Source organism: Vicugna pacos, chromosome 1, assembly GCF_048564905.1.
Source record: "Vicugna pacos chromosome 1, VicPac4, whole genome shotgun sequence".
Taxonomy (NCBI): Eukaryota; Metazoa; Chordata; class Mammalia; order Artiodactyla; family Camelidae; genus Vicugna; species Vicugna pacos.
In genome coordinates this window covers 65,552,111-65,570,635 of record NC_132987.1, presented here as the reverse complement: position 1 = coordinate 65,570,635, position 18,525 = coordinate 65,552,111, and the positions used below count along the sequence as shown (strand labels likewise).

General features: G+C 35.2%; 1 protein-coding gene across 6 annotated transcripts in view; it reads left to right on the top strand.

Moving 5' to 3' along the window:
• SEC22A (SEC22 homolog A, vesicle trafficking protein) overlaps positions 1-16,649 on the top strand; it is a 55,810-nt gene extending 39,161 nt beyond the window's left edge. For all 6 annotated transcript variants that reach the window (XM_006215758.3, XM_072963979.1, XM_072963976.1 and 3 more), the window contains 2 exons: positions 8,969-9,034; positions 16,019-16,649. In XM_006215758.3, the coding sequence (XP_006215820.1) occupies positions 8,969-9,034; positions 16,019-16,219 (267 nt within the window). In that variant the 3' untranslated portion in view covers positions 16,220-16,649. The remainder of the gene's footprint in view (positions 1-8,968; positions 9,035-16,018) is intronic.
• Positions 16,650-18,525: the final 1,876 nt, after the last annotated feature.

Below are 18,525 nucleotides of genomic sequence, written 5' to 3'. Positions count from 1 at the left end.
GCAAAAAAAAAAAAAAGAGTCTAGGCATAGATCTTAACTCCTTTCACAAAAAATTAACTCAAAATGGATCACAGACCTAAATGTAAAACATAAAACTATAAAACCTATGAAAGGTAACAGGAGAAAACCTAGATGATCTTGCATTTGGTGATAAATTTTTAGATACAACATCAAAAGTATCCATGAAAGAAAATCGTAAGTTGGACTTAATTTAAAAACTGCGAAGGACATCAAGAGAATGAAAAAGATAAGCCACAGGCCAGAGGAAGATATCTGCAAAACACACTTGACAAAGGGCTTATATCTAAAAACATACATGGAACTCTAACACTGAAGAAAGAAAAAACCCAATTAAAAAATGAGCAGAAGAACTAAACACAGACATCTCAGCAGAGTAGATATGCAGGTGGCAAATAAGCATATAAAAATGCTCAAATTTGTAAGTCATTAAGGAAATGCAAATCGAAACATCAGTAAGATACTACTAAACATCTATTAGAATGGCAAAATCCAAAAAACTGACAATACCAAATGCTGGTGAGGAAATGGAACAATAGGAACTCTCATTCATTGTTGGTGGGAAATCAGAATGGTATAGTCAGTTTGGAAGACAGTTGGGCTGTTTCTCACAAAGCTAAACAGATTTACCATACGATCCAGCAGTCATGCTCCTAGGTATTACATGAGTAGTCCCAAATGAGTGGAAAACTTCTGTCCACACGAAAGCTTGTACATTAATGTTTATATCAACTTTATAATTTCAAGAAACACTGGACAGTATTAAGATGTCCTTCAAAAGGTGAATGGATAAACTAACTTCAGCAAACCATACAATGGAATGTTATTCAGTAATAAAAAGAAATGAGCTGTCAAGCCACAAAAAGACATGGCTAAACCTTAAGTGCATATTGCTTAATGAAAGAAGCCAGTTTGAAAAAACTACATACTATAAGATTCCAACTATATGACATTCTGAAAAAGGCAAAACTTTCAAGACAGCAAGTGAAAAGATTAGCGGTTGCTAGAGGTTTGGAAGAATGGAAGAAGGAAGGGATGAATAGGAGGAACGTGAGATTTTAAGGGCAGTGAAACTGTTCTGTATGTTACTGAAATAGTGGTTATGTCATTATATATTTGTCAAAACCCATACAATGTACAACACAAAGAGTGGGCCCTAATGTAAACCATGGACTTTAGTTTTTTTTTTAATTGAAGTATAGTTGGTTTACAATGTTGTGTTAATTTCTGGTGTACAGCATGGTGATTCAGTTATACATATAATGAATTTTAGTTAGTAATAATGTGTCACTATTGGCTCATCAGTTGTAACAAATGTACCACATTAATGCAAGGTGTTAATGACAGAGGAAGCTGGGAGCAGGGGAAAGTAGGTATATGGGTGCTCTCTGTACTATTGGCTTAATTTTCTGTAAACCTGAAACTGCTCTAGAGATAGCAGTCTATTAATTTAAACACACACACATACCAGCATTAAAACAAAGGCCAGAAAGGGAGGAGCATTCTCTGGGCATTGATGTTGCAATAGGTGTGGCTCCACTTAGTTAAAAGTTCAGCCTATTACACCCAGCCAGCTCCATTTAACCATTTGTTAAAATAGTGGATGGGACTTTCTCTTCTAATGGAGGGGCTTAGCATTCCTCTTCATACAGGCCAGGTGGGGACCTCAGAGCCCCAGCCAGAGTGGAGCCTGGGTTCAGGGATCTGATTCATGTTTTATGGTCAGATGTACAGTTTTGTGCCCTCTGACAAGGGCCATGTGAAAGCCAATGAGAAACAGACCAGGTCCTCTGACCTTGCACCCACCAGTTGCTTTCAGCTTAGCCCTAACTGCCCTCACCAAAGATAGCTTGAGAAAATAACTATATTTTAATTTGCAGTAATTTGCATAAAGAAACTCTGGAAAGATAAGAAACTGATAAATGTAGTTGGAACTGGACAAATAGGAAGCAGAATGGGAATAAGACTGCACAATCTTTACTGTCTTATATATAATTTTTACTTTTTGAACCATATGAATATATTACTCAGATTTTAAATGATAAAAATTAATATTTTTACCACCTATTATGTAATCAGAAAAAACCACTTTTGTTGATCCAATTTAAGAGGTAGATTTTCAAGTAACAGAAGTTTCAGGCAGAGTAAAGGCAAATATTTTCATGGAAGATAGGAGAACCTGAACATTTTCCTTACATTTTTGTAGCTGCTTCTTGAGTCTTTATTTTAGAGTCTACAGTTTTCCTAGAAGGTTTTTTGTTTGTTTTAAACGGATCCTTAAAACTGTAGTGGGTGGTATGAAAGCAGCATGAGGGAAGTTATGAATGGGGAAAAGGTTAAAAATGGTCTTTTTCATTAGTTGATCATTTACAATCTGGGTACTCTGGATGCTTGTATCTTTGAAGATGTATCTTTCTGATGGTTGATATGGAATTCTTTCTTTTTCATTGTCCTCCTAGACTAAATTCACCCCAACATCATTTCTTCCTCACTTGACTTAGGGAGCTATAAATTGGTCCATGTGGGATTTTTAGTATCTGAAAACTAGGAACACCTGCTTATGTTGTTCCCTTAGCATTGTTTTAAATCTTTGATCTGCTGTAACCCACATGCATTCATCAGTAGTTGAGGTTCCTAAAACAATGATGCTCTAAGAGAGGAGTGAGGAAACAAGAGTGCAAAGATGGGGGGCATGTAGTCCACAAATAGTTTGTCACTCATGGGTAGTTTTAAAGTATTTTCCAGTAAATTCTGACCCTCTCACGTAAATGAGAATCATTGCTTTAGGAAATTTACTGGACCAAAAGTAGAGATTCCTGTTGTTCTAGTTACTGGGGGGGTTATATCTGTACAGAGGAAAATGTTCTGATAAGTGACTGATTCTGGGAGATGTTTTTTTCTTGTCTTGTTATGAGAATAATGGGGGGTTACTCTGTAGCACTGTATTCCATGTTCTAAAAGATGGAATAGACAATAAGCAAACGAAAGGAGAAAATGAAATGTCAGAATGCAGAATGTACTGTGATAAATTTAGAACCTAAGCAGGGAAGGATTAAGGGTGCAAACTAGATTAGTTTCAACAAGTACATCCTTTATAGCTTGGATTAACCTGAGAGAAAATATATATAAAATTAGGGACCTGAGATCTCTCACTTTTAATTTTCCCTCATTAGCTTCTATTTTATCATTGTTCATGATCTGTATTAGTTAAAATGTCCTTTTTATTCTCACTAAAGCCATTGAACTTAGGACATACACTTAGCTTTCTCTCTGGCTCATCGTATTTTGTGTTAGGAGTAATATCTAGAGTCACTATAGATAATTTTTGGTCAATAAAGTAGATCTTTTTGAGGTGGTTTGTTATGTAGACTTGAGTGCAAAATCCAGGATATGGGACTTAAGCTTTTATGTTCTGAAGTTACCTGTAGTGGAGTTACTCAAATCATGGTGATAAAGGAGGCAGAAAGACAGTAGCGAGATTAAGTGGCCTCAGCATTTCTTTAATACTTGACTTAAGAGCAGAGGATTCATTTGGAGATCATATTTTTAGATCTAGCTAAAAATGTGTAGTGTATTTCCTGAATATGAGCAATATATCGCTATTAAAGTTTGCTTTTTTTAAGGCTGTGAATTCTAAATACTCTTTTCGAATGCTAAAAATGATAGCCATGTTTATCTTCTGGTAATGTAACTTGGTGCCTGAGGCACATTTAAATTTGAGGACCCATGTGAATCAATATTCCTGTATATTGTTAATGTTTGAAGATTCAGCACAAGCTTGTTTCTTCTAGATTAATAGCTGCCTCTTAGGGCGATAACAAACGATTTATTTAAAATACCAAGTACTGAAGTTTTCCTTTGATATCTAAGTTCAGACTGGGGACATTTAGGGTGAATGTAGTTTTTTTTTTAAGTTGTAAATTTGATTTGGTATTCACAGTAATGTGTAAGTTAGATTTTTTCACTCATTTCCATACTTTGTTCTGAGTTTAGAGATGTTGATAAGTTTATTGTGAATTGGCACCTCACAAATACATAAGCTTTTGTCACATTGGGTTTATATTGCCTATGTTCCTTTAAGGATCAACCTTGAAGCAATGATATTAATTAGGCTGATGCCAACCTAGAAGTAATTTGCATGTGATGCATTAGAAAAAGTATTGAGTATTCTGATACAGCAGTAGAAATGCTGACCTGGAAGACAGAAAACCTGGGTTGCACCTGCCAGTAACTAACTTTATGACCTTGGATGGGTTACTTTACCTTCTTGGATCTCATTTTCCTATTCTGCAAAAGGAAGGCTTTACACTACATATGCTTATGGACCACTTCAGTACTAGTGTTCTAAGACCCTCTGATTCTAAAATTGTAATGGCTACTACAAAACAGAAGTAATCCACTTGCTTTTGTTTTTTGAGTTCTTTATTTCCCATAGATTTGTTGATACCTCTTAAAGAAATTACATACCTATTAAAGCTCAAAGGAAGTTTTGATTTATTTAGTGGCATAATATTTATGCTAAGATGCAGTGCTTTCTTTCTTTCAAAAGAAATAAAAGTATTTTTCCTGAGTTCTATGTTCATATATGGGGGAAATATATAACGAAGAAAAAAATTACCCCTAATTTTTCTCTGTATTTTATTAATATATACTGTATATATACACATATACTTGTATGCATATCATATCCATTATGTAACTTTGTGCTCTTTTTTCATTTAAGATTAAAAAGTGAATGTTTCCCAATTACTGCAAACATTTAAATAGTGTCATCCTAATACGTTGTGTGGCTGTTATATGAAGCTTCTGCTTACCTCTTCATCCTCACCTTAAAAAAATATTCTTTTCCTTTATTTGTCAGTTTTCAAAGCAATATGTTGGTACCCTAGCATCCTCTGAAGGTCAGTGTGATTTTTTAAAATCTGACTCCTTACCTCTGCCCTTATTTCCTCACCCCACCTTCATCCGTGCTCCAGTCCACCCTGCTCCCCACCGCACTCCCACTTCTGTCCTCTCTAAACCTCTGTTCCATGTTTCCCCAAGCTCTAGCTAGTCCCTCGCCTACATTTCATCTGCTTCCTCTCTACTGGCTTTATTCTCTCAGCTCGTAAACATGATATATAGCCTGCTGGTCTCTAAAAAATAAGCAAACGAAAAAACCTAAAAAACCCTCTTGATGTATGTTCCCTTCTAATATTTTAAAAATATAGACTACATTTGTTGCCCCCACCCCCTTACCTCTATTCTCTTAGTCTGCTGTGATCTCTTTCTGCCGTTATAATTCTTTCAAACACTGACCGTTAAGTTCACTAGTGTCCTTCTGGTTGTCACATATTGCAGCCACTCTTGAGGCCTTGTTTTGTGTGTCCTCTCTACCTCATCTCACAAACTGTTCAGTTATTCCTCTTAAAAATAACTTGTTTAATTTCAAAAATAATGTTTATTTTAGAAAACTTAGAAGCAAATAAATCACTGTTAATAGTGTGATGTGTTACTTAACATTCTTTTTGAGCTAATCAGTTCCATGGAACAATTCCCTTCAGTTCCATGAAAGTTTTCTCCTGTTGTATTTTCTCCCTTTCTCTTCCTGTTCCTCAGTTTATTTGGTAAACTTTCTTCCTCCACCTGCCCTTTAAATAGTGGCGTTCTCTGGTGTTGTGTCCTTGGCTTTATATTCTTCTAACGCTACACCTCTCTTTGGATATTTTCAAAATGATTTTTAGAAAATTTAACAGATGTATATCCACAGACATCTAGAGTCATGCATACACACAGTAAAATGTGTACATGGTAAATTTCAAATCCTGTAATTTTCAGTAAGTAATTCTCTTCCCACTTCTCCCCAGAGTCAACCACTGGGGAGTAGAGTTGTGTCCTTGTAGAGAGATAATGTGTATATGCTAGTACATATCTACTTATATATTTACTTGCATAATTGTTCTTTTAAAATTACTCCTTGTAATAAGTATATGTAAGTATACTATACATACTGATTTGCATCTTTTTTACCTAATAATATGTAGATCATTTCATTTGAGCATATAGAGATTCTTTTTAGTGACTGCATAGTATTTTTTCATTTGTTTTCCGATTTTCCCCCACTACACAACATTTTATTTTGAAAGAATTCAAACTTACAGAAAAGTTTTTAAAACTTAATAGTAGACATAATTAACAGCTACCTGTATACCTACCTACCTACCTTTCTTTCTCTATTCATTTTCTTTTTTTTTCCTGAATCATTTGAAGTAAAACTAGGTATTGTGACAGTCCAAAATTATTCAATATGTATGTCTTAAGGACTAGGACATTTTCCTACATAATCACAATACCTTTATTACACCAAAGAAATTTAAGATCAGTGCAGTATTATCTAATATAAAGTCTATATTCGAATTTCACAATTCAAAATTGACCCCAAATAATCCTTTATAGTGGTTTTTCCTCTCTCTGATCTAGCAGCCAATCAAGAATTAAGCTTTGCATTTGGTTGTCATAGTCCTTTCTTTCATTTAACTACTGTTTAAATTCATGACTACTAAACTAGATCTCTAGGTTAAACTCTTCCCTGAAGCTAACTTAGATGTCTACTAAGCATAATTATTTGGCTGTCCCACTAGCAAGTCCAAAATAGTGTGTCCAAGATGAATTCTATTTTTTCTATGCTCAAAACTACTTTTCCTCCTATATTCTTAACTTAGTGAATGGTATTGTTCAAATTTGCCTAAACAGGAGACCTTGGAGTCATCCTAACCTCTTCCTTCTTTGAAACTGCACAAGCTATGTCCTTGGCCTGAATTCTCTTCCTACCTTGTCTACCAGTTCATCCATCAAGATGCAGATTAAGCTTTACTTCCTCTGGCAAACTTTCCCTGATCCTTTTTTTCTCCAGGCAGAATTAGCAGTGTCCTCCAGTAGGTTCCCTTAGTACCCTGTACACACACCTATCCCATCAGTTACCACTTCGGGTAGGAATTGTTGGTGTCTGTATCTGCCTTCCTGATTAGAGGGTGAGCTTCTTGAGTTGGTGTTGACTTGTTTTCTATCCTTGGTCTAGAAATGCAGTACTTGGCCCTTAAGTGTTTAATGAATGAGTATTTATTGAATGGAAGAATATGTTTATAGACATTCTCTTTAGCAAGTAGAAATAAAGATTTTTCAAAGTTCAGCTCAATTTGGCATGCATTTGTTGAATCCTACTATGTGCACATGCAAGTTTCATGCAAGTAGTAAGTTTTATTTTCTGCTTTGAAGAAAGGTTAGGATCTAATTGAGAAGACAAGGCCAGCACTTTAGAGGTTTAAACAATACTAAAGGTAACCCCAATTATCTGATGAATAATGTATACAGTAACCTCTCGGAGAGAGAAGTTAATGTTTTTGAATACTTACTGTGTGTCAGTTACTGTTCTTTGTATTTGCAAATGTTATTTCATTGAATCTCTGATTGACTCCAGAAACATACTCTTAAGTGTTCCAAAGGCAATTAAGAGAGTTATAAAGTGATGGTGTAAATTTAGGGAAAATATAATACTCAATTGTAGGAAAATAATTACATTATTGTATTTCCCCACCATTAAAGGTTATATAATCATTACAAACTAAGTGGCTGAGAAATATTTAGTATCTTGAAAACATGTTTATGATATAATGTGGAGTACAAAAAAAGCAGTAGGTAAAAGTATGGTTCTATTTTTTTTAATGTACATATATTTTTGTACAGAAAGGATTAGAAGGTGGTACATAAATGGTTAGCTCTAATTCTCCCAAAGTTGTGGCGTTATGGACTATATGAGCTTCTTCTTTGTAACAATCTGTTCCATATTCTCTACAATGAACATGAACTTTTATAATTAAAAAAATAACTTAAAGGACTAAAGGAAAACAATCAAGCAGAACTTATTTAAAGCCTTAGAATTATTAAAGTAGAGCAGTTTTATGTTGACCTTTCCTACCTCTGGGATAGAACTGGCCTAACCAGACAGTTGAATGGTTTCTATTTTAAGATCATCTCACTAGGATAAGCCACTGTCCCTCTGCCTTACAGGCACTTTCTTGCCCAATAGCAAATGGAAAAGGAATTTTCTCTTTATATTATTTTGTGAAGACATGGTCATGAGAGACAGTCCCATGTCTTGTATAATTTTTATTGTATAAAGAGATTTTTCCTGAAATAAGGACCACATTTAATGCTCCTACCTGGAAGAATAATTTGATAACTCCTGCCTGGGTTTCATGTTCTACTTTGTAAAAACATTGAGATAAATGATACATATAGATATTTAAGAGGAATCAAAAAGGAATAGAAAAAATGGGTTGTATATGTCTCCATTAGTTTTCTTTTAAAAGAAGTATTTTATTCATGATCTCTCTCTGGTTTTCCTGTGGGTGCTATTTTTCTAACATAGTGTGTTATGACTGACTTTCCTCGTTGGGATTTAGCACACTCTAGTGGGCAGTAGCTTCTCAATTTTGGTTTTTTGTTTTGTTTTTTTAATCATGCCAAATGACTTCATTGGACAATTCAGTGATGCACTTACTAGATGGTAAAGTTTGTCAATATTTATTTGAGTCAAATAGTAATCCTAGCTAGCAGGCCTAACTTTATAAGCCACTGGGGTGTTGTACTTTTTTATGTGGTTTCTTTAGTAGAGAGGGGAGAGGCTTTTTATGTTACATGGAAACTTGTTTCCATTGACTTTCATCTTCTCTTGGATAAAATATAATTGATGGTGAGGCCCAGACAGAAGAACGCTGGTAGTCTTCCTCTGTCTCACACTCCCTGGTTATTATATTTTATGTTTCTATTTTAGGACTCGAGATTTTTATATGCCACTTTGTGAAAATTTTTACCATTTGTGCATAAATGCTGTCATATTCTATCCCAATGGTTGCTTTTGGAAATTGGCTTCCACTTAAAAAAAAAGTAATTTCTTATTTTGTTTTTACAGAGTGATGGTGAGGATTTTAATTACATCGTTGCGTTTTTCCTTGGAACAGCAGCCTGCCTTTACCAGGTGGGTTCTCTCCCATTTTTAAGAAACACTTTCCCATTATTGCTTGTTTCAGGTGTCAGTTCTAATAATTCTTTATGCACTTTAAATAAATAAAAATGTCTGAATTCTATGCCTCTTTTAATTTGAGCCTCTGTTAGTTTTGTTAGTTAGTTGAATTGATGTAGATCCCAGTGAATTCAGTGTGAACCGTCTCCTGTGCTGGGGCTTCGGTGGTGGCATGTCGTCTGCCTACAGCAGTAAAGGCTAATTCTGGTTATTCTGGGACTGATTATTCAGCTTCAAAGCTCTGCTTGTACTCCAGACTGAGGATTTTGTACTCTTGGGGAAGTCTTTGAATAGACAACAGCAAAGGCAGGATTTTAAGATATTTGATTTAGCAGTGATGAATAGGATGGGTTGTCAGAGCGGAGAGACTAGAAGCAAGGAAATTAGTTGAGAGGTGATTCCATTACTTCAGATGGAAGGTATTGAAAGCCTAAACTATGGTAATGGCAGTAGGAATAGGAAGAGAAAGGACACGGAGAAGGAAGATTCTCTAGGACTTGATGGCAGAATAGATCTGAGACTTTCAGGAGGGAGGGATTTTGCCCTTGAGTGATAGGGAGTTGTGTGCTCTCATTTCCAAGACCAGAGGAGGCACAGATACATAAGGAAGGGGGAGGAACCATGCCAGTGACCCAGACTCAGCAATGTCTCTACTCAAACATGTTAGAGCCAGCTAAGTCTTCTGGCCTAACTTGTGTCTGTCTTGCAATGAAAAACGTTAGAAACAGTCAGGACTGCAAACAAAAGGCTACCTAAAACTCAGTGGAAGTCTTTAGAGAAATATTTTAAATATAGGCACTTGACTTTTGTGTAAAGACATCAGAAATTTTAGTTTCAGTGTCTCCATTTTTTTAAATTCCCTAATTTTTCTTAATCATTTATATTAGCTTCAGAAATGGTTTTTCTGTCAAATTTGACGGATTCAATTATAATGAATGACATTTCGTGCAGGAAATGTGAAAACTTGTATTCATTGATGTCTCAGTACTTTAATTTTATGAAATATTCTTGTGTAGATTTTCTACTTTAATCTGCAGTCCTGTCACAGGTATATTATCCTCCTTTTGAAAACGAGAAATCTGAGGCAGTTTCAGTAGTATCCCGAGATCACATAGCTTAACTCTGAGTCTTCTGAAGTGTCGTATTCCTTTCATTCTGTCTCTAAGTAAAATTCCTCTGTTTATATGATTTTTATAATGCTATAAAATTTATAATTTAGTAACTTTTATGTGTATTGTTTCATATGATTCTAAAACAGTGTGAGGTAATTATTAACTTTCAAATAATTTCATGAATGATTATTCTTGTAAAATCTACTTCTAGCTTTTTGCCTTAATGAAATAATTTTAAATGCTAATAATAATGCCAAATGTATCAAGCTCTTACTTTGTGCTAAGCCCTTTGCATTCCTTGTACCATTAAATCCTCACAGAAAGCCTTATGCTAATCCCATTACCATCACCATTTTTCACAGGGGCCTAAACTGTTTTTACAACCAGGGACTTGAACCTAGGTCTGTGTGACTCCAGAACCAGAGCTCTTCCTACAGATAGGGACACCTCTGTTACTTTCCTCAGAACAGCTGAAAGTATTTCAAGAGTTGTCTCATGGTGGAGCAGTGTCACCCAGGTGTTCATTTGAGGAGGGTAAACAAAGTGTGATGCTTTAGAAAAGAAAAGCAGAAAACAAATTTTCTGGGGTGGGTATAACTCAGTGCTAGAGTGTGTGCTTAGCATCCATGAGGTCCTAGGTTCAATCCCTAGTACCTCCATTAAAAAAAAAACAAACCTAACACTAAATAGATAGACCTAATTACTCCCCCAACCCCCCCAAAACAAAACAACAAAAAACAAATTTCCTTTGTATTGACAGGCATGAAACTGTATGCTTTCCAAATATGCTGAGCAGAGTGATAAGAATGTTGTTTTTTTCCACAGTAAAATTTAAGAGATTCTATTTTACCACATAATATGTTCTGTCTCCAGTTGTCAGGATATTTTTTAATCCCCTTCAGATCAGCCCTCAAAGGCCACTGGTACGTGGTTTGTTGCCTTTGTCTCCAGGCTACAATTCAGTCAGATAGGGGTAGTCTTGATATGGAACATTTAGAATAGGAAATCAGAAGAAGTCTGAAGAAATTAGAGACTATTTCTTTTCCCTCAGTGTTTTATTTTGAAAACCTTCAAACTTACAGATAAGTTGGAAGACTAGTACACCTAGAATCATGAATTTGTAACATTTTGCAACACTTGCTTTAACTTTCTCTGTATGCTTGTGCATATAGTGTGTATATTCATTGTTCAAAAAGTAAGTTGTAGATAAAAATGAATGTGTGAAGTTGTTTTTCTTATTAAACTTTTTATTTTGAGATAATTGTAGAGTCATAAGAGAGATCTTGTATAACCTTTAACTATTCCACCCCACCCCCAAAATGGTACCATCTGGCAAAGCTGTAATACAGTATCACAACCAGGATATTGATGTTGATGCAGTCAAGGTACAGAACCGTTCTGTCACCATGAAGACTCCTCATGTTGCCCTTTCATGGTTTCCACCTGCCCCAACCTGTCCTTAATCTCTGGCAACCACTAATGTGTTCTCCATTAATATAATTTTCTTGTTTTGAGTATGTTATATAAATGGAACCATATAGTATGTAACCTTCTGTGACTGGCATGTTTTACTCAGCATAATTGTTTGGAGATTTATCCAAGTATTGCATGTATCAGTGATTTGTTCCTTTTTATTGCTGAATTGTACTCCATGGTATGGCTGTACCATAGTTTGTTTCATTATTCACTCATTTGAAGGACATCTGAGTTGTTTCTAGCTTTCAGCTATTATAAATGAAGCTGTATAAACATTCATGTACAGGTTTTAGTGTGAACCAAAGTGTTCATTTCTCTGAGATAAATAGGAGTGCAATTGCTGGGTCATGTGGTAGTTGCATGCTTAGTAAAAGACAGTTTTCTAGAGTAGTGTACCATTTTACATTCCCACCAGCATTGTGTGAGTGAGTGATCCAGTTTCTCTGCATGCCCATCAGCATTTGGTATTGTCACTATTTTTTGTTTTAGCCATTCTGATAAGTGTGTAATGATACCTCATTATGGTTTTAATTTGCATTTTCCTAATGGCTAATGATGTTGAATATAATTTCATGTGCATATTTGTCATATGTATATCCTCTTGGGTGAAATGTCTAGTCATGTCTTTTGCCTATTTTCTAATTGGATTGTTTGTCTTTTACTGTTGAGTTTGAGAGTTCTTTATATATTCCAGATATTAGTCCTTTGTCACAGTTATGCAGTTTGCATATCTTCTCCTAGTTTTAACTTATGTTTTCATCCTCTTAACAAGGTCTTTTGTAGAGCAAATGTCTTAAATTTTTATGGTTTAATTTCTCAATTTTTTCTTCTATGCGTCATGCTTGTGGTATTGTCTAAGAACTCTTTGACTGCCTCCAGATCCTGAAGATTTTCTCCTGTTCTTTCTAAAAGTTTTATAGTCTTATGTTTTATATGTAAGTTCATGATCCATTTTGAGTTAAATTGTATGTAACATGTGGGGGTTTTTGTTTTTTGATTTTTTTGCTTTGCATGGATGCTTAAGTTCTCCAGCACCATTTGTTGGAAAGGCTTTTTTTCTCTACTGAACTGCTTTTGTATTAAGAAAGTTGGGCACGTTTATATGGGTCTATTTCCGGATTTTGTATTCTGTTCCATTTATCTGTGTCTGTCCCTCTGCCAGTACCATATAGTTTTGATCACTATAGCTATGTAATAAGTCTTAAATTCAATTTTTAAAAGATTTCTGAAGCCCTGGAGAGTTGAAACATCTCCTTACAGCATTATAGGCTCCCCACGTAGGCTTTGATGGGATGGGTGTGGGCAGTCACAGTTTTTTTTAGTGGTGTTTGGCTGGGGTAGCATAGTTATCGTGTAAAAGTTCTCTGTCTTGGTAAAGTGCCCCTTTCTTGGTCTTTTGGCTATAGGGAGCAAGATTTTACTTGGGAGTTTGTTTGTTTTTTAATGTGCACCTATTGGTGTTTCTAGTTGTCAGCTGCTTCAGCTCCAAGTGTGGGATCTATGAGGCAAAAAAAAAAAAAAAAAGGCTTAGGTAATTTACCGCTGTGTCATTTCTTGAGTCTCAAGGTCCTTAGCCTGTCTGCCTTCTTCTCTCCATCATCCAGAGTCACTTGTTTGATATGTAGTGTCCAGGGTTTTTAGTTGTACTTAGTGGGAAGAATAAGGGAAAGTACATCAACTTCATCTTTCCAGAAGCGGAAGTTCCTGCACAGTTGTTTCTGAAGTAAGTTACAAACATTAAGATACTTCATTTCTGGAAACTTCAACGTGTATCTTTTGAGAACAAAGATACACTTCTACATAGTGATAATACCTTTATCACACCCAAGAAATTTGACATTGATACAATATTACCTAATACAGGAGTCATATTCAGATTACTTCAGTTGTCTCCAAAATGTTCTGTGTAGCTGTTCTCCTCTGATTCCAGATTATGCACTGTGGTTGGTTGTTGCATATCTTTTAATCTATATTGCCATCTTCTGGCCTTTTTGTTGTTCTGTTTTTGTCTTTCATAACTAACAGTTTTTTAACAGTCCAGGCAAGCACCTTATAGAATGGCCTAAATCTGGTTATGTCTGTTTCTCATGATTAGATTCAGGTTAATTATTTTGGTAACAGTACTGTGTAGTATAGCATGCTGTATATCTCTAATTCAGGAAGCATGCAGTAAATTTGATCATTTGGTTAAGGTGATGCCTACCAGATATCTCTATTGCAAAGGTATCTTTTTTCTCTTTGTAGTTAATAAATAACCTGTAGGGCAAAGACCATTACATTTTAAAGCCCTTGAAAACCACAAATTAAATATTTATTTAAAAAAATACCAGAAAATCTAGCTCTTGTAGATTTCTAGATAGTAGAATTCTAATTAATAAATGTAGGGAATGATAGAAATAGAAAATGATCATTTGGCAAACACCATGATAATAATTGTTACAGGCAGGAATCATCAATAGATGCTAAAATTAATGGGCAAAAGTATGATGGGATAGGATATGTACATAACCTCAGAGTATCCTCCCACAGGTACTGATTACAAAGAGAACAATAGTAACTTCAGTGGAGAAACCTGTCAGATACCACCTTACCAAGAGATCAGAGTTAGTAAGTAATTTGACATACTACATACACATCAGCTCTGTGGTATTCTTGCCGAGCTGAGTATCAGTTCAACCTTGGAACAACATCAGGAAAACCAAAATTAGGGAACATTTTACAAAATAACGGATCAATACTCTTTAAGACTGTTAAGGTCATTGAAAACAAAGAAAGAGTTGAGAATCTGTTACAGATTTGAGGAGACATGACAATTAAATGCAATGTGGAATCCTGGATTGGGTTCTGGACCAGAAAAAGGGCCTTATAGGACAACCGGAAAAATTTCAATGAAGTCTGTAGTTTATGTAACAGTATTGTATCAGTGCTAATTTCCTGGTTTGATGATTATTCTGTAGTTATATATGAGGACAGCATTAGGTCAGGGTAAAGGGTATATGGGAATTCTTTACTGGTTTTGACAACTTTTCAGTAAGTCTAAAATTATTTCAGAAGAAAAAGGTTTTTTTCCCTCTGTTTTTCAACTTTTTTTTAATATAATGCAAAACACCCCAATAAAATAAATGCTTCCAATTCATTTTACTTGGATAGGAAGCACAATTCTAATCTATGTAAGAACTAAACACATTAAACAAAACATCTCCACATTCTTTCTGTATTGTCACAAATGCCCTAATGTCCCTCCTATTCTGAAGTCTGGATACAATTTCACAGAGACCTGTGCTTCTTTCTTAAGGCTTTGTGATCATATATGATTCCTATATTTACTGGACTGTGAATTTTAGATATCTTCTAGAAAACAGTTCATTTAACAAATTTTTATTGAGCACGTACTATGTGTCAGACACCGTTCTGGGCACTGGAGAAAAATGAGTGAACAAACAGTTAAAAACTTCTCTCTTCATGAAGCTTAGATTTTATTGGAAGAATACAGATGACAAATAAAATAAGCATATTTTTGAAGTATGTTTATAGTATTGTTACGGGGAAAAATAGAACAGGGAGAGTGAATGCCAAGGTTTGGGAGCAGGAGAGTACTTTCTTTACTGTATTTTCTAAAATAGCACTCATTGCATTCTTTGTTCCCTTTTTCTGAATTATCTTTAATATTTTTCAGAACACAACTACTTGATTTTATACATATATTATATATATAAATATAAAATATGTATAATGTTTATAGTCTGTCTCTGTCCAGTAGAACGTAAAGTCCATGTGAGCGAGGTCTCTATTTGTTTACTGAAAACTAAAGAATAGTGCCTGTCTTGTAGCAGGTCCTCAATAAATATCTGTTGAACGAATTCTCCCTCAAGTGTTCAGTCAGATCCTGCCTAGTTTAGCTCCTTGCATTCAGTGGGGTTTGGTAAGTATTTATTGATTTCATTGCTATTTAGATTCAGGTTATATGCGTCCATTTCGCTGAAGAGCTTGTGTGAGTCTTTTGTGCTTTTCTGGGATCGAACCCCCTGTGACGCTGGGAATGCTTCTTAGTTGCCTGTCATCTTGAGGAATTTGTTCAGCCTGTTTGCAAGGGAGTTATCCTTTAAATATGATACAAATCTTCTTTCTTTTGAAAAATGAAAAACGTAAAAGGAAAAATCGATTTCCCTTTTAAGCTATGGTGCTTTCACAGCTGAATGTCTTAAAGATGTTACATTATCTTTATCTGTAGTTGAAAAATCCCCTTATTCCACTCTCATATTTTACCCTGTGACCTGTTACAGTTTTATAGTGGAAGCATTTATTTTTTTCCTGTAACCACAATCGTCTTTCATTTTTATATTTTCAACAGTGTTATTTACTTGTCTACTACACCAGCTGGAGGAATGTCAAATCTTTTTTGACTTTTGGCTTAATCTGTCTATGCAACATGTATCTCTATGAACTGCGCAACCTCTGGCAGCTTTTCTTTCACGTGACTGTGGGAGCGTTTGTTACGCTACAGATCTGGCTAAGGCAAGCCCAGGGCAAGGCTCCTGATTATGATGTTTGACGCCATCCTTCAGACATACTGCCTTGGCTTCAGGGGAAAAGGAGGGAGACTATCATAACTACCACTGTGATGAAGAAACTGTTCACCACAAACCAGAAGCTCTGCTTTCTTTCTCTCCAACTGTTTTTGGTTTGAGTCAGCGTGGCATGCCTGTGAGCATGCAATACCTGCTAGGCAAACTCCTCTCAGCAATGATGGCCGTGAAATTATCATGAGGAAGAGGAAGAGGAGACCTCTCCTCAGGGCCACGGCAGTGGAAGAACAGTCAGACGCCATTGAAAGACTTGGCCAACAGCTGTGAATCCTGGCTGAAGCGTTCAACTAAAAACTTTGTGTGGTACTTGCTGTGAGAACCAAGCAGGAGCTCTACAACCCGGGTTTGCCTTTGTGAGGCATTAGTGTAGACCAAATAAAAAGATGCTGCAGTGAATTGGGAAGTTTATGTGTAAAACAGATGACTTGGTAAATATCAGATTATTTGCAGATTTATGGTACCATGAGTTTATGAAGTCCTGAATGGTGTGGAATTGGTTCTTTTCCCTTTTATGTTTTTGCTTGAGTCTTAACTCTAGAAATTACCCAGTGTAGGAGAAGGCTGTGGTGAGCTCATCCCTGGAGCATCACAAGTGTTGAAAATACAGTGAAAATACGTATTTCTTTACTAGACCATGTTTATACTTTCTTTTGAAATCATTTTTTTAAAATACGATTTGTTGGACTATAGCTGTTTTTTCCCAGACTTCAATTACTTGAGTATTACATAGGCTATTATTTACTTGATATTTATGTTTTAAATTTTAAAATATTTTAAAAGAAACTAACCTCTACTCCAAGTGGAAAACCAGTATCAGTTTGCCATAAATAAAAGATAACTACAAAATAAATAAAATTAAAACAAAAAATGTTACTAAATTCTAGCTGGATACTAATACCTGCCAAGGCTCTGAATCTAGAAAGTCTGTTCTTTCTTTGTTACAGTGAGAGAGGTTATCCAGCACCAAAATGGGGCTCTCTCTTTGGAATTATCAGAAGTATAAAGAAAATTATATAGGGAATGACATTCTCACTGTGATTCAACGTTATTAAATTCATTGTTGTGTACCACCTAAAATCATCTTGCATGCCACCAACTGGTATGGGTCCTGCACTATGGAAACACTGAGCTGTTCTAAGAATTAGAAGGTGCCTGACTCTTCTCTCAGCACCTCTTATTATTTTATGGCTTTGAGGAGTTAAGCACCTACTACCTTAAAAAACTTACTTGCTTTTTGATAACATTATAAAGGCTGTTCAAGCAGTTACACATTAATAATAGAGGAAGCATAATTTGGTTCCATTAACAAAATCAACTCTTTTGGTTTTGAAGCCATCTTCATGAGTGATTTTCTTGAGAAAAGATTCCAATTAAGGATCATGAGGTACTAAAATTTGATATCCAGAAAAACAGTGGACCTATTACATATACTTCATGTTCCTGGGCATATTAATTATGCAGAAGAAATAGTCCAAAGGGGTAAAGTCATTGAACTGCATTGTTTGCAGAACCAGTATACATAGATATGTTTACAGTGAAAAATCTTGCTTAACCAGAACCTTTCTGCTACACTATCCTTTTAGGAGAATAAGGCAAAAGGAAGACAATACACTTAAAATATTGGGAATTTATTTAAAAACAAGAAACCCCAGTTCTCTCCAATTTTCTGCCTATAGCAGAACTGCCCAGAAATGATGTATGTTCTAAGATATCCCAAGGTGTCACATGATCCTAAATCATCAAAATAAAATTGATTTATGTTTGACATTTTGTACTTACTGAGCCAGGAAAGTAAAGTAGTTCAATTTAGAAAGTTTTTTCTAAACTAATGGTTAAAACAAGAAGAGTTTTTTTGTAAATAGTCAATTGACCAGGAGGTTGGAGTATTCTGGTTAATTGTGATTTTGCTGTATATTGGTATTTTATAGCTCTCTTACCAGTTTGGTTCCCCTTGTTACTGGGTTATAATGTTTAGTATTTGGATCCATTCAGCAAGGACACTTGAAAACTCACCAGCTGTCTTTAAAGGCTTAATTTGTTTTTTATTTTTGTTTTGTTTCTTCTCCAGCTATTTTGGATAAGGGGATGTTTACATTTTAATGTAAAAAATGAAAACAGTTATAAATAATGTTTTATGTATGGAAATGCTTTCTTTCATTATTTAGTGCCTGCATCTCTGAATGTTTATACAACTACCTTGCCTCTATCATGTTGCTGCCAAAGAAACTATGAATTTGGAAAGAGAAAATTTTGCCACGCACGTACAGAAGTT